The sequence below is a fragment of the Perna viridis genome, chromosome 8 (genome assembly GCF_037379345.1).
Source record: "Perna viridis isolate PV_CMFRI_1.1 ecotype Kerala chromosome 8, ASM3737934v1, whole genome shotgun sequence".
In the NCBI taxonomy this organism is placed as follows: Eukaryota; Metazoa; Mollusca; class Bivalvia; order Mytilida; family Mytilidae; genus Perna; species Perna viridis.
Genome location: NC_142452.1, coordinates 45,772,305 through 45,790,076, shown reverse-complemented (window position 1 = coordinate 45,790,076; position 17,772 = coordinate 45,772,305). Strand labels below are relative to the sequence as shown.

The following is a 17,772-nucleotide window of genomic DNA, read 5'->3' as shown; positions in this document are numbered from 1 at the left end:
CTCCCACTGACTACATTTTAGACGGGATGTTCACATTGTTCCGCGAGGGGGGAAATAAAACAACACATTAATCCCGATCCTACAACTTTGTCATAAAACGCTTGATTTCTTGTGTTTGTCCGACATTGAATATGTCAGCGAGTGACAATAATCATAATTTTATGACTGACCAATTTGTTGGGTCAATAATATAATAATCAGCTGTGTAATCTAGATATCTAATACTCAACTTAAGGTCAAACAGAGGAAAGTACAATGCGAAAGAAAATTCAATTAGATACGACAGTGTTTATTCAGCATGATAAGATGGTTTTTTTTTATTTATTAGAAAGCATTGAAGAGTTTTTGTAATAAACATTGACGTTAATTGTGTATTTTTGAATAATTTAAAAAAATATTTTTGCCTCTTTTCACATAATATTTACCTATTGAAAATACATACTTCTGTATGATTTTGCAAGACGAGAGAAAAGAATGATCCGTGTAATACCGTGTACTAGTTTTGATCTACTTGACATTTTTAAAGGTAACAAAGTCCTTCAATATACAGAGTAATAATGTGCTTTAACATTTAAGCTTCAAATGAAAAGCGTTTTTTTTCTTCAATTTCTTCAATTCTTCTTTTCTGTATAATATTATATCCAAAACTCTTTTCTTGTGAAAACAGTTCTGTTTTTCTCTTTACATGCCGAACTTTCTAGAGATAAATCTAAATGTATGTACAAAAACCTCTGAAACACAAGTAGAATAATCAATTATTTATTTTTAAAGAATGGAAATATAACTCAAGTGCTTTTTAAAAGGATGTGTATTGTATTTGTACTTTGATTTTTTTTAAATTTTATTTTTTCTACATCAATCTTTTTATACGATTATCTTTTGACGGACATTCGTGTATCGCTGTGCGTTATTTTGTCTGTCCATCCGTGTGTACATACGTCGTACAACTTAAAAACGATTTGAGGTAGTTAAATGATATGTATGTGTCATGGTTTGTTTATTTGTTTGCTTTGTTTTTACAAATGAGTGCTTAAATAGAGCACAAGAGTTGTGTGTAGTAACAGTCTTCATAAACATCAGACAGGGGCTGATTTGTGAAAAAAACACTAGATTCCTTAGTACTTCTATTTCTTATTCATACACAGATAATACACAGCCAAATGTCCCACATATCACAGACAATACACAGCCAAATGTCCCACATATCATGGTGCTCGATTCATATGATAATTCTATGGTTATCATACGAGTCTCACATTTGTAATTTACATACGATATGCATAGGCATGGTTATCATATGATTCCTATATGTTAAACATATGATAATCATATGTTTGTAAAAAAAACACATAAGATTATCATAATTTATGATAATCATGTGATGATCATATGAAACATGAATCATTTGATTATCATATCACGCTCGATTCATATGATAACCATATGTTCTAAAACATATGATTATCATATGTAGCAAATTTGGTTGTGTATAACCAGTCTTAGTGTCTCATTTGGTTGATGCATTCTCCAAATAAAAATTATAAAGATAGTTCATAAAATTGGCAATTTGCAAGAGTTAACGTTCTTGTTTTAGCTTTAAATGAGAGATGAAGCGTGGTTGTCTCCAAATTACAGGTCTGTATGCAGAAAATGACGATGTTATATAGAATTATAATGTATGCTGATTGAAACAGAATCGTTTGTCCGGTGTGTTTTTTTACTGCAGTATGAACCACCTTTGCAATTGGCAGTGTCTGAAGTTTATATGGAGTGGTATTTAAATGTAGGTGTTTGGATTTTTTTTGTTTTTGTTGCTACTTGTATTGTGAAATGCAGAACAAATAAGTGCTTCTTACTACCTGTAGTTTTACTTCGAGTACTTTAATCAGTTAACAGGTCGTGAATTAATAGTAATATATTCCACTGAATGGGAAAAAGAACTATTGTAAAAATTGATCAAGTTAAAGTAGTAGACCTGGGGTACCCCCAAAATTTTCCCATGATTCAATTTTCTTCAAATTTGTACATTATACAACAATAACTGCGGCGCATCATTTGTCACATTTTTAAGAAAATTCACCTGCAGATTTTGAACAATGAAGACTAAAATATTGCTATTTTTTTTATCTGAATCATTGGCCAAACTGAACCATATCTGGTATTTTAGGGTCATTTGACAATACATTTAAATAAAGACCTGAATATTAAGTCAAATACACTTTAAAAGAATTAATATATCAGATTTAATATCCAATTCTATTCTTTCCATTTTGTAAAAGAGATACTAGGCTTTTAATTTACCAAAATAAAAAAGGGGGGTCATTTTCAGCGATTGGTTTATATAAAAACCTCTATTTTGCCAACAATTTATTATTCAATTTTCGTACAGAACTGATATTATATGGACTATTCATATGCAAATCAATAAATAAATTTTCAGAAAAATTCACCGTGTAGTTTTCTTTAAATGTTTTAATGATAGTACCCCCGTGCATGTCCGGGGGTTAAAAGAATAGGCCTGCAGCAGCGCTAAGCTTGTCGTAAAAGGCGACTTAATAGTGCTCTCAGAACCCTAGCCGGGGGCTAGGGCGCTCTGCTCACAGAGCAACTGGGATGTGTGCCCCAGGTGGTGGAATGGGGTACCCCTGGCGTGTTACATGCTAGGGTTGTCAGGCTATAATACGGAAAACCTGACTGCAAACCGTAGTGGTGCACCGTGTTGGGAAAGATTCCACGTTCCTCGCACGTTAAAGAACCCTACTGTGGTATTCTCCAGGAGTAGGAACCATAGGGCTCCGCCACAGGAGGCTAAATTACCTGACCCTACCCACCTCTCCCTATCTCCAGTGGCAATCAAAATTTGTCGACCCCCCATTGTCCTTGTGTCCCGTCCCTTTTTCATTTTATCATCATTTCATGTTCATCGTTTGAATATAGCTGAAATATTGCTGCTCGGACGTTAAACCCCAACAAACAAACAAACAAACGTTTAATGATAGTAGGGTAAGGCATTGATATATATTTTTTATAATTAATCATTATGGCTAAAATTCTGTTAATATTCAATAAGGTTACAAAGTATCAAATTATGATGACTTATTTTGAGGAAAGAGTATTGTCAGGCACAGCTTGAGTCAACTACTGTTGCAAATTAATGTCACACAAATATTTATACTGCACGAAGAGACAAACTTATATATGCTAAACGTAGTTCAATGCTAGATACAGTCATATGCTGAACAAACTTTAAAGCAATAAAGTGAAAACAGAAAGCTTAAAGTCTTACAAGGAATTAAAGAAAATGTATATTTTTTTAAACTCTAAAAGGTTAAGAACTGGCAATGTTATTGGTTAGCCGTATTGTCTCATGACAGAGATCATTTCATATTTCAATTTTAATATTATATCAAAAGGTAGTATCATTTCAAATGTTTTCCCACCTCATAAAATATATTCCTCAATGCAGACCCATCGAAACCTGCCGGACCGTCGGACCTGTCCGGTAAAATTGTCCCGGGTCCGGTAAATACACGTTGCTTGTCGGCCCGGGTGTCCGATGCTTTTTTCTTACGTTAAAGAAGATTTTCTCAAAACTGAAGAGGTTTTTGTGAATAATAAAACTAGAACGTTTTAATAATTACGTGAATTAGTCTACAGTCTACCGAAATAGTCAATCAATTTGATTGTAAACAATAATATGTAACTTCCGGTTCATTCGCTACACGTCATTTCGTCCTTTCGGTCAGTCAAATTGTCGTTCGGTCAGACAAGTCATCACCTTGTGTCTGACCGAATGTCAGATGTGCTTAAAAAAATTTCGATGGGTCTGCTCAATGTACCCATTTGAAACATTCAATCAATACTTCAAAAGAGCAGTTACTGGCGCTGGCATCTTTGTTCTAGAAGTTGAACCCTTTCTTGGAGTTATTTCCCTTTAACATCGGTATCACTTTGAAGCTTGCATATTAGAAGTCATTCAAACGCTCTAGTGACTAAAATAATTTCAATTTTGATTACCTCCCTTTACCCCAGGTCTACTACCTTAAGTCATAATACAAAAAAAACTATTACCCCTTTTCATTTCGATTATTGGCATTGGTGATTTACATCTCAGTTTCCGCTATAGATGACGTATTATCTTTAAACAATCCTGATTTCGGGGATTTGATACATCGCATCTACCCCAAAGAACTTGAGATAAAGGATACTACAGACACTGTGGAGTCAGCCTCATATCTTGACCTACACTTAGAAATCGATGGTAAAGGAAAATTATTGACCAAACTTTAGAAAAACTTGATGACTTTTCATTCAGAATTGTCAACTTTCCTTTCTTCCATTCAGCACCTGCATATGGAGTGTTCATATCACAACTCATACGTTATGCCACAGCTTGCCGAAACTATGCTGACTTTTTGTATTGCGCTAGAGCTTCTGGAATAGGGTTATGTTGCTACAAGATTGAAGTCATCACTACAGAAGTTTGATGGTCGTCATCATGAACTCGTCGATCATTATGGTGTATCCATCTGCACCATGAATACTGATTTATTCAACGGGTCATAGTTTTCCTTTCCTCGTTTGTCTACCCCGGACTTGACTTTTTATGAGCAACTCGGTGGGTGTTTCTAGAAAAGCAGAGGACGCTTACCCTACCGGTGCACCTGGTCCATGCTCCCAGTTTTTAGTGGAGTCCGAGTTGCTCATTCGCTTTTGTTACTTTGTATGTATGATTTTAGTTACTTTATGTTCTTTGTTGTATATGTCTGTTTTCCGTGTCTGGTCTTTGTCCCAGGATTACATTCTTTTGATTACCGCTATAACCTTGGTTCCGTTTATGACTCTTACATACCTCGTTATGCTTAGAATATTTCAGGTCAAACACTCCATACAGTACGTCTCCAGTGATGACGTCAATATTTCCACCGTGACAAGGAAATACGGTCTGTGACCAGTGGGTTAATGTTGCCTCTGGAGCTTATAGGAATTTCATATTCAATAACATGTGCTATGTCTAGGTTTCTTTCATTGTATATTACAATAAATTATACTAAAGTCGTATTTTTGATACTTTTTTACATGTGTAAAATAATTACTGGTCTTTTTACTGATCTGTTTTAAGGACGTTAAATCACATATCGTAAATTCTGAATTTATTCAGTCGCAAAAGCGATTATAATTCATGCGAATTTGAGAAAAATCTCGCATTACATATCTCGATAATTTCAAAATGCGACTTCTGATTATTGCGATTTTAAGTAATACCATTTTTCGCAATAATTTCTAAATAACAGTAAAACATACTTTAACATTGCCGTATATTTGTTTCTGCTGATGTTTAGCTTTATATTCCCAACGTTTTTTCTTAGAGATTTGAATACTTGTGATTTAAGTCTTTGAAGAACGTCTTGTCATTTTAGTAGAGATCATGTCAGTGATACTTGTCAGATACTCAGGTATAAACAAGACGAAACGTATTCTTTTGCGTTATGCGATCTCCCCCCTTTTTTCTTTGCTTTCTTCTTTTCTTTTTCCTAGCTTCGTTTCATCCACGAAATTCTAGTCGTTTGAAACTTAAGTATTTCTACCCTTTTCAAGCCTTTACACTACAACCAAATGATACATCACTATAAAGTTATTTTTTAATAAAAACGGTAATTCGTATTTCATTTTACTTAAATTATCAAATCCGTGTGAACGATCGTCGAATGAATATATTTACTGTTGTCAAATCTATCAGAGGAATATAAGTATAATGTCATGATTGACTGATTAATGAAATAACCAGAAGAAAATCTGTTCTGCAATGCATTTTATGTTTGGCTAGTTTTTGATTAAACGGAACAAATGATCCAATGATCAATATCATGGTTGGCTGATTTGTAATTATCAGAGGAAAAACTGATCCCTGATTAGAGTTAAGGTTGACTGATTTTGTTTTTTACCTGTAGTGAAACCGATTTGTGGTGTACAGTTATTGAATTCAACATTGAAGTATGTGCACAGTCCACTTATTTTGCTACCCTCCTTACATTGGAGATGGAACGGGGCGTCAAATTTGAGATCATCCTTGGTAGCAGTGTATATATCTATATCCTGAAATATTCGAATTGATAGATTAGTCTCGTACATCATCTGTTATTGATCACGTAGCCTATCATCGTGCATGCCACTTTGTACAGAGAGCGCTCGAATTTGGTCATAAAGCGATATATCCAAGACACGTCGATCTCTACTAAATGAATACGATATACCGGATACAACCCAAATATACATTTGAAGAGTCCGTATCACAAAAGCACAGAAATGCGATAGTATGATTGGTTCTATATATATACAGATATAGGTAAATAGGCCAGTGATGTAAATGTCCTTCCTCAACACCGACTGTGCTGAACACCTAATGTCCATATTAAATTTATATTTAAATTTATTTTTTTAGAATTTCAGAGAAATGAGTTTTGAAAAAAGAATGACTTGGGCAGTTAAAGTGTCCCGGTGTGGCTGTTAAACGGTTTACAGTTTACCCTTAACAGGCAAGAGTTGCTGATAACATCCGAACAGTCGACTTGGACAGGTACTAGTCTGTGTCCTTCGATTAGACAGCTCATGTCAAATCCTTGAATATTTCTCCAGACTATAATATGTAAAAAAAAAAACTGTTTCCAGTAGTTTTAATCTTACTCTTTACTAACGAAGAACAGATGTTTTTGAGTTTACTGTGGAATAGTTAAAAAGCATGCGTATCATATACTTACGCGAGGTTCGGTTTTGGAAGAAAAACAAATTTCCTCTTGGAAGTTAAAATTGAGCATACTCATCGACTATCCACAGTTTGTAACTAATGTATTACCATCATTTCTATAAGTTGTTATATTTGACTGTGACTCTGAAAATGTGTCGGTATTAAAAAGTGTCTGCAGCAAGCTCAGTTTGGTTTTCTTATGACATAACATTAATAAACTTTAATTTGGCAAAATTTATGCCACGCTTGTAGCATTCTATTTCAAACCCTGAACAAACATGTAAAAACAGAAACAGCTTTTGAATAATCAAAAAAATTATGTTATGAATATATATAACTCAGAAAACAACACTATTTCTAACATATTCTTTAAAGTGTCGAACTATATATAATTCCTGTTCACCGCAAAATTGGTAAGATCCACAAACATTACCGATCATCTCCTTTTAAAGTGAGATTTTTAATCTTATTATACCACCGCAAACAAAGTTTTGGGATCTATACGAATCTCCCCGTCTACCCATCTGTCTGTCCATCTGTCCATATTTCTTGTATGCGCAACTCCTACTAAACCTGCGCTCAAGGGATTTTGATGAAATTTTATAGGAAGATTGGGTATCATATGTAGAAGTGCATGAAGAAATATAATTACTATCAGAGGGAGATAATCCAATTTAAGGGTTTTACATGTACATTGTACATGTTAAAACCTGATAAGCGCAACTCTTCCTCGACTGTCCAAGGACTTTTAATGAAATTTAATAGAAATCTTAAGGTTGGCATCATATATGTAGATGTGCATGAAGGAATATGATTACTGCGGGATGACTCCAAAGGGAGATAATGCAAGTCCATTGAAGCGGTTGAGCTGTTTCACAGTAATTTTAGTTTATTTCAATTTTGCCATTTATGAATAGTTGTCATATCAATCTAGTTATGCAGTACATGTACGACGAGCAACCGAGGTAATAATAATAATTCACAATAGATGGAAAAGTGTTTGAGTTAAAACAAAACTCATGAATTGAAATTGACTTACATTTTTTTTCATTATTGACTTCCAAATATTTCGGATCTTTTACGGCTAATAAATGAAGTGATACAGTGTCTGGCATAATTATTCCTCCTGACTTCTAATACAAAAAAAAAAAAACAACAGAAAACTATACAAACAATATCAAACAAAACCAAACGTTTCAAATGAACATAGTTGACGCAGCCGCAGTATGTTTTTTTTTTCTATATTAAGATTTGGCTTTTACCCAAAGCATACAAATACGCTAAGCTCATACTAGAATTTGATTGGTGGTTATTGGAGTCATGAACAAATGTGCAAAATTTGTTCATATTGTTCGTAATGTTCTAAGGGTAGGTCCCCAAAAGACTTCAAAAATATTTTCCACAGAGAACTGAAAATAGATTATAACAAGAAATAAAACAATAGAACCAGAATGTTGTGACACTTTATCATCATCAACAGAACCAGAATGTTATGACACTTTATCATCATCAATAGAAGAACTTTAGTATGTTTTAGTTACCTTATCGGTAGCCAGGAATCTCTCTATGAAGCTCCATATAATATATAATATCCAATAAACCCCCCTCTTGAATCAACAATACAGTGTATAATTTGATATGGAGCTTTAAACCAGTGCTGTCACTGGCATACAACATAACGACGTATAATCCAGGAATTGACAGTATAACGAAGTATACTCCAAGAATTGTCTTTGACATACACCATAACGACGTATACTCCAGGAATTGTCGTTGACATACTGCATAACGAGGAATCATCAATCTGATTCTGGATACTAAGTTACCTACCGAAGATCTATTTCAAGCACAAAGGATCCTGGTTTATCTACCATAAAGTGTCTCTAGCACATGGGATACTAGAGTGCCCATTAGGATTTTTATCTAGCATTCAATATACTGGGTAATCTATCATATACCTCTAGCACACATGATACTGGTTTATCCATCGGGAATATGTCTATACTACACAGGATCATACTAGATAACCTACCAGAAATATCCTTAGCACTCAGAATACTGGGGCTGTCTCTAGCACACATAATGATGGCCGGGTAACCTACCAGAAATTTGTCATTAGCATACATGGTACTAGGTAACCTACCGGAAATCTTTCTCTAGTAGCACACATGATACTGGGTTACCTATCAGAAATATTGCTCTAACACACAGGATACTGGGTAATCCACCAGAAATATTACTAGCACACAGGATACTGGGTAATCCACCAGAAATATTACTAAGCACACAGGATACTGGGTAATCTACCAAAAATCTTTCTTTCACACAGGATACTGAGTAATCTACCAGAAATCTTTCTATCTTACACGATACTGGTTAACTTACCAGGAATCTCTCTGAAGCACACAGAATACTGGGTTTCATACCAAAAGTCTATCTCTAGCACACCACTCACTGAGTTACCTACCAAGAATCCGTATCTACTTCAAAGAGTACTGGTATACCTACTAAAAATCTGTCTCTAGCACACAGAATGCTTGGTAACACGTTTTCAAACAGGAGACAGTATCCCATCCACTCACTGATAATGACGTCGACATGTTCTATTCCGTCAGGTAAACTAATCTCTTCTACTTTACCTTGTATTAGTGTTATCACTTGAAAAAAGTAAATTATGCAGTTAACGTTCCTTGAATGGTTGTTCAATATTTTTATGGTTTGTTAGTTGGTGAGTTACTTGAATTGTTATAATTGATACTGGTTAGTGAAATAAAATCAGTTCAGATTGGTTTATCATTTCATGATAAGCATGGTAGTTATGCCACTCCCCAACTGCTCATGCATATTCATTTTTTTTAATTGTAGAAGCACGTGCAGTCTGGGAGATATAAAAGAGAATTGATATCAATTTTAGGGAACTTGGTTAGATATTATCTTAAGGACTTTATAAGATATATTTAGAAATTATTTTTTTTAATATCAGATCTGATGTTAAATGTTAGTTAGTTGAATACCGCATACTACGTAGCTGTATTTATACATATATATTTAGTTTATAACAGAATAATAGAGCTCTATCTTGTGTTTACTTTTATTTAAACTGCAGATAATTAATTTAATTTCGATACGTGCATTACGTATCTAAAAGAATTGTGCATTCATATATTGTTCATCGTAATCACACGCGTGTTACCAGAGGAGCGTTATTCGTGCCTTTTTAAAAAAGAATATCCATTCCATGAACATTGTATGTGTTTTTTCCGAGATCGTGTTCCTCTTTTCTGTAAATTCGTTTTCAGTCCTTTGTGTTGTGTGACGATCTTCATTTGTTTTTGTTTTATTATTCCCGGTTTAGTTTTGTCTAAGGTTTCGCTTTGATTGAATACTCGTACTTTTTCTTCTTTATTTTGTCACATTTACAAAGAACATTTACATGCATTATCATATGTGCGTTCTTACCATGTGAAAGATTATTGTCCTGAACAATTCTTTGTGCGTATTCTATAATGTTTGAGCAATCCACCTGAAAGACAGCAAGTTCATGTCGATAGCCAGGGGGTTTGACGACGACCCTTTTCTACCCAAACACCCTACCACCCACCCACAAGGAAACAAAATTTAATAAGGTGAAAACACCGTTAATAAAGATAAACGAGCTTGAAATTGGTTAAGTCGTATTAAAGTCAGGAAAAGTTTTTCTTCCCCCCCCCCAAAAAAAAAAAAAAAAAACAAATATAGATACGGGCCTGAATGGTATGGTACTAATAAACTGGTTTAACTTATCCTTAATCTGATCAGCAGATCATTCTGGAAACGTCATTTCATCATTTTGTTAAATATGCTGTGTAAATACCGGTATCGTCTGCTGGCCTTGAGTCTGTTTAAGTGGGAAAACGTTGTTGGATTTTGAACTACTTTTAACTTGACCATTCACAATAGCTTTTGTTTGTCCTCAGAAGATGGTTACGAAGTTAGGTGACTTGTTTTGATCCTATTTCTAGACAGAGAATGAGGAACTTGACACTCACTATATAGACCTCTAAAAGTGTTGGCATTTCACACTTACAGTGAATATATATATACATGTGCATTTCATGATTTAACCTGGCCCCACAGCCATGCACAAAACTTAGAAAAAAATACTGATCTTACAAATACTTGGACTCAGAATGAATGTGTGCTTTTTCACATACTCCAATTACTCTAGCGGCACCAACATCTGCAGCCATCAAAGACAAAATTCCAGTTCCACAACCAACGTCAAGGACGACTTTCCCATGGAACAAATCTCTGTTTCTATAGACGACGTGTCGATAGGCGTCCATTCTTACACTGTCACTCAACATTTCCTAAACAATAAACATTTTACTTGATGCACTGTCTGCTTGGCATTTTTTTTACGATAAGAGTGGAAAAAGAAGGCTAGACTTACGTATCAGGATAGGCACATTTATATCCACCTTAAAACAAGTACTATCTTTAAAGAAGATAAGGGACGCAAATTCTCGCTTTGTTCATACCCAAAACTAATTTAGATTGTGTGATCACTGTGCTGTTTCGTATTTCAATTATTTCATTGGTACAACTAGTAAACTGTTTCCAATTATTCAATATATAAAAATTATTGAAAACATTCCGAACACCAATGCCCTTAAATGTCACGGTTGCTATCACATTTGTCCAATGAAATAGAAAATAGCTTTAACGCATATCATTCGAGACTGAAGGGAACAGGCGGAAGCAGTCTAAACTCGCTCACTTTGAAGGACTTTTATTTTGTCGACACATTTTTAATTTTTGTTCAAGCATTTATTCAAGCGTTTTAGTTTCTAATTAGGAATCATCAGGAATCATGCTGTGTGATGAACATACTTGCTACTAGTCACCGAAGACATGTCTTCTTTACTTTGGCCGATTTTTTATATGATCTTTCAAAGATTATATAGGCCTAGGAATTTTCTCTATTTCTCATACAATTTAAAAATGGTTTATAGAATTTCTATACATTTTGTGTAAAGAAGTTCTAATTTTTCGTTGTTATTGGAAAGGAAAAAATACACTGAATTTCCTATTACATTTTCTATAGAGCATTTCCTAGCCAATTATATTCTTTTCGGAAGTGGCTTTAAAGTGTTTCTTATTTTACCGTAGAAAGTTTGATGGCAAAATTCAAATTATTTACATATGCTCTAACTTAATGTCGGGCAAAACAGTAGTACGTCAAATGCAGGAGCAGATCCAGAATTTGAGGTCAGAAGCAGTGAGAATAAATTAAAGGGAAAGCCAAGCGAGGCAAGACAATTTTTGGGGTGGAATTTGTGAAAAATCAAGATGTCATTTTTTTTCTTATTTCTAAGGGGGTGTACGCCCGGAAAACCCCATTATTTTTTTTTTATTATTTTTATTTTTATTTTATTTTTTAATCTTCTGTTTTCAAAGGTACCTGTAAAAACAGAAAGAAATCCGAACTATCTTGTTTCATACCTGTTTTCTTTTACTATCACCCATTTTAAAACGGTGCAACTCCAATAATTAATGTGTTTATTACCTTATGGATGTTTAATCTGCAATAACTAGTGAAGAACATTGAATTGGAATAACTCAGAACTGTTGGCGCTCCTCTTCCTATCAAACCGGTAGTCTGCATAGTCTTCTTGTCGGACTGTAACGGAAAAAAACCCAAGTTGATTCTACAGTGTAAGAGGTTGAAATTTCATCCCTCCATATATTGCTATGGAGCCAAGCCTGGCTTATTTAGTTGCCTGGTGAAGCTCAATTTTTGTCAATATAATGGATATGGTGAAACGCAACAAATGCACCAGCGTATAACCTAAAAACAAAATAGTGAATGCTTTCCAAGATCATCAAAGGTAAGCACATCTTTAGGTAAGCCCTGAAAGGCCCTGACAAATTCACGATAACAGAACGCTGTGATATTTATTTGCGAAGAATGTTCAAAATAGAATTCTCCTGGCAATATAGCTATAGAAAGACAATAAAGGCCAGATTAAATATGGGAAAAACATTTATAAAATAAATGAAACAAAAATCCACGGACCAATTCAAAAAATCAACTTCCGCCTTCGTATATACAACGTTCCGCCGTCGCACTCGAGATTTTGAATACGTCTTGATCACTCATAAACACCATGAACAATAACAATACGATCGTCTGAATATAGCTGAAATATTGCTGCTCGGACGTTAAACCCCAACAAACAAAACAATAACAATACCAAGATGTCAATTTCTGAACCGATCCATTATTTTCAAAATAAGGTAACATACCATGATAATTTCCTTCGTTTCAGGTGAAAAAAATCATGTATTTATTCCAAATCACTGAAATTCATACAGCTTTCACTGCTAGTAGAATATGAAGACATCAAGCACACTTCTAATGTGACAACGCCTGTTGGCAAAATATGTTCACCATACTGGTAAAATACCGTGTTAGTAGTCGATGGCCCTTAAATAACAAGATTGAGTAACGAAGTAAACCGCTCACCCAGGTTATGATCAGACTTTTTAATGATTTTTCAAGCAAAACGATTCATTTTTGTGACCTTTATTTCAGACCAGCTATCCGAAGTATTAAGTAGCTAACTATATAAAATAGTTTGTTTTATTGTAATTAACGGACTACAATGGAAACTATAGTGTTTCTCTTTTCGATTTATTGATTGATTGTTGGGGTTTAACGTATGAGCTGCGTCTAGCTACAGGTATAGGAACAAAAGTTTAAAAGGCTAAGCTCTCATCGAACATCTTGAAACCAGGAGAATACATACCTGTATCTTGATATCGAACAGCACCCAAAAACACTTACAACAGACACCTCAACTATATAAAGCCACACACTAAGGAGAAAGTTCGGTAAGGACCCCTTTTGGCCTCATATTTTGGGCATTTTTGAAAATTTGATTAAAGCTGATTTCTATGTAGTAGAAGTATAGTAAAATGTGATGCAAACCCTGAATATCAGATGTTTTTGACGAGACTGATGAGGTTATTCCGGAAATAACAGTACGAACTTTATGTAACTTGTACAAAAACCTTTAATTTTTAACATTTCTGGAACATTAAAATGTTTTTTGTGTGGAACGGAAGTGGCCACATCTGTTGATGCAAGATGTTTCACACGAGTTAACGTTGTAACTGACAATTATACACAAAATATATGAACACGCATGTGGCCATTGTTAAAAGAGTGAAAAACTGCACAAAGCTTGATGTTTTCCCAATCTCAGCCATGTTTGAAGGGCATTTATGTCCATATATGTTCAAATTATTACCATAAAACAATCAAATCAACTATAAGACCTGGAGAAAGAATATAAAATTTTCTTCGTGTAGACTTTGTTTTTGAGGCAAAATTTTGTCCTTACCGAACTAATTTTTTTGAAATGAATCCATCCATTGCAATTGGGAGTCAAATAAATCCATCCATTGCAATTGGGAGTCAAATAAATCAATCCATTGCAAATGGGAGTGAAATAAATCCATCCATTGCAATTGGGAGCCAATATAATTGAATATTCGGACGGTCCGACAATTAGTCCAAGAACTGTTTTGTTTAGTTTTGGTTTGTTTGTTTGTGGGGTTAAAATATAATTCAAGTATAACTCATTCGTGCTAAACATACTAGTTATTATCCCCACTCAAAATTACAATTAGCAAAATTGAGATTTGCAAGTCACAGAGTAAACATGTAGTAGGTTTAAGAAAAAACAGACAGGAATGGGGATAATCGGTGCATGTCACTATACCAAATAAGGGTAAAAGCAAAATTACCGAACACCAATAAGATCAATAATTAAGTCAAGTCCAAATAACTTAATATAAGCTCATTACTTCTATTAGAGACTGAGAAAAGATAAATTAAATGAAGATTCTTATTTCAACAAACCTGTAAACTCTGAAGTTGCACGCAGGATTGTAGTAAGTCCCAAGGGTGTAAAAATAAAAACACTGTTCATCAACAAAAAAATTTAATCATGAATAAAACATTTACAAATGAAAAATGTTGTGACTTCTTTGTATCACAAACAAATAGCATTGCAATCAGCTAAGGCCATATATAATAATTCTTCTAATTTCTCATTCAAATATTGGCGAACCTTCATATCAAGACTGACAGAATTTGAAAAAGCAACATCAGTTAAATGTGACTGGCAATCTGTGAAGGCTAAATGGATAAATAGATATAATAAGGATGACCATACTTATGGTAATTGATTCTCAGTTTGGAGGGGGGAGCTCATCAGAAAATTTATTTTCAACTACATAAGTTCAAGATTATTGATTTCCATTTCACTGTAAAAAGTCTTTTAAAATGGGGTAGGAAAATGTAATTATTTTTTGGGAGATTTAGGCCAAATGCAGATTTTTTTTTTAAATCACTGGTTCAATTCATGTAGTATTAAGACAGGACTGAGGTTAGGTATTGAAAATTAATTCTTTTCCATCTTTTAAGGGATGGGGTGAAATAAAAATACATCTAGTCTAACTTGCAAGTATTTTTTGTTTCTTTTCCAATTCTAAATATATGTAGAAACTTACATTGAATGCCTCTGGATTTGTTGTTGGTTCTTTTAAAGGTACTGCAAATCAGTGCATAATAAACTGACAGTGAAAAAATATATTCATGGTGATAAAAAAAATCCCCATTAATCTATCCCACTAAGAGTATGAGAAATGAAGTAGTAGTCTTTGTAAGAATCATGCAAATTCTGTAATATGTGATACAGCCAAAAAAAGGCTATACATGTATATTTTTGTTATGAAGTTGTTTTATGGGTCTATATGATGAACTGTATTATCATTCATTCCAGTCTGTCTGCTCATATGAGATAATCCACATTGAATATTCAACAGTTTCTATAGTATTTTAGTGTCATTTACAGAGTTATCTCCCTTAATTTTGAATTCTATAGTACATTCTATATAATTTTTATCTCCTAAGAACAGGGGTTATATGAAAATCAAATGTTACTGTCTGTTTACTATAACATTTTAGACACAATATCAAAAATAAAAAACATGTAGGTTTTTCACACATAATTCACATTTTGTATGATTTCGTAGTTAGAGCTCTACTGAAGTACTAATTTCATAAGCCGTATGATGATAAACAAATATAACCATTTACATGCAATTTAGAGATAAGGATGGAAAACCAAAAAAAATCATGTGGCCTATAACAATGAGATAATAATGGTAAAAAAGCCTCAAGCTTAGTTTTATACAGTAATTACATGTACATGTATGTATCCAATAAATTATAGTTTCTATATAATCATTTTATGTACATGTGAGTATGCAATAACATTATAAATTACAATTATTGTTGATAATCTTCACAATGTACATCTTTTATTAGAATTAGGTAAAATAATTGAGTCCAGATTGTTAATGTCAATCTTCTTACTTATGATGACATTTACATTGAAATCATTGTGTGTATCTGGTCTCCTATTGTTTTCTACTACACAGAGGAACAAAAATATCAGTACCAGGTTTGATGTCAAATACATTAATATGATTGGTTATGGTTTAACATCGAATGGTACACATTTTGTGCATTTCAGAATGAAAATGATTTACCAATTAAACAGACCCTACTTTGTACTAGTTTGACACTAAACCAGATATTTATTTTGCTAGCTCACAAAAATAACAGGAAGGCATGTAGCCACAATCAGATAAATGATTCTGATTCTGGGCCAACAAATCATCACTCTATCCCTTTAATACCATGTGCTTGGTGGAGAAGCAGTGACTACCAATTTTTAAGTCATTGGTGTGACTTGACCAGAAATTAAATCCACAACCTCCATCACTTGAAGTTAGTTTGCTACTCTGAGACCACTGAGGCAGTCTATAGCTAATGATATAATAAAACTTGCTAATATAAAGTTTGAATACAACTAAATGTCATATATTCTTACCGAATGAAAAGAAAATATTTTTGAATAAATGTCAGCAATAATTCAAGGCTAACACAATAAATAATCTGAACTACATGATTGTATATTCAAAGACCATTTTTTTCAAAATGATTAATATCTATTAAGAGTTCTAAGACAAAAAAAAAACCCAAGCCACAATTTATCTATCAAGCATTTTACATACAATAAGAATTCAGCAGAATAAAAATATTATCTGAATATTGAACAGTCGAAATTCAATCTATACAATGTTTTTCTGCAAAGCTAAAATTTTGACAAAACATAATCATAAAACCTTCAAAAACAACTGTAACCTTAACCATCAAGTGGAATTTTTTGTAAAAATCAGGCAAATGGGAAAAATTAGAAACATGCTGTCAAAACCCACCAATCTGACAATATAATTTCACTCAAGGATTCTTTCTCTATTTGAGAAGACCACAACTTGACCTCTGCATCACTGGATATGCTCAGAAACCTGTTAACAAAATACTAGAAAAATTAGTTTTTTGACAGAGTTATCTGCCCTTGAAATGAACACTTTTAGTGCTTTCAATCAAACTTTAAATCCATTGACAAAAATGACATAGAAAATCTTGGTTTTTTTTTCTTGATTCTGATGGTGAAAAAAAGTCAAATTAAACATTCAAAATGGTGGGTTTTTTCATACCACGTTCCACGCACTGCCTGACAAACACTTAATGATTTTTCTAAAACCAGATTGACCTGAAACATGTTTCTTGGTAATATATTTCTCTAAAACCGGAATGTGATTTGTAACTACACTACACCAATATATTATTAGAAGTATATTCTCAAAATCACAGGAAACAAAACATCACACTTTGAATTTAATATATTGCACTACTATAATACATGTATATAAATTCATGTTTTAAACCAGAAAATTGTTTTTTTTAAGTTTTTTTTACTAATTCTTGATTAATTGGTTTTAATGATCATATTATAATAAATGTATATATCAATCATATTCCATGTTATATATGATTATTACAAGAATTTACAAATGTGAAAAATGTGCTTTTAGTTTAAAATACTGTAAATATAATTCAAAAT

General features: G+C 33.4%; 1 protein-coding gene across 1 annotated transcript; it reads right to left on the bottom strand.

The window, feature by feature from the left end:
- Positions 1-28: 28 nt before the first annotated feature.
- On the bottom strand, positions 29-12,535 carry LOC148610718 (protein arginine N-methyltransferase 1-B-like). Its single transcript, XM_088541682.1, has 9 exons — positions 12,294-12,535; positions 10,939-11,094; positions 10,205-10,268; positions 9,254-9,402; positions 7,785-7,878; positions 6,528-6,637; positions 5,946-6,096; positions 4,853-4,977; positions 29-731 (listed from the first exon to the last, which is right to left on the bottom strand). Exons 1-9 carry the CDS (start codon positions 12,390-12,392, stop codon positions 636-638), a joined length of 1,044 nt encoding a protein of 347 aa, XP_088397808.1. The 5' UTR covers positions 12,393-12,535; the 3' UTR covers positions 29-635.
- Between the last annotated feature and the right edge of the window lie 5,237 nt (positions 12,536-17,772).

Bases quoted from the DNA above. Each gene is read 5' to 3' on its own strand.
- LOC148610718 (XM_088541682.1), bottom strand. From the start codon at position 12,392: ATGCAGACTACCGGTTTGATAGGAAGAGGAGCGCCAACAGTTCTGAGT. The intron at 10,269-10,938 runs GTATGTGAAAAA...GCTGTCTTTCAG, and splicing joins GTGCCGCTAGAGTAATTGGA to GTGGATTGCTCAAACATTAT. The intron at 9,403-10,204 runs GTAAGAACGCAC...ACTTTTTTCAAG, and splicing joins GGACAATAATCTTTCACATG to TGATAACACTAATACAAGGT.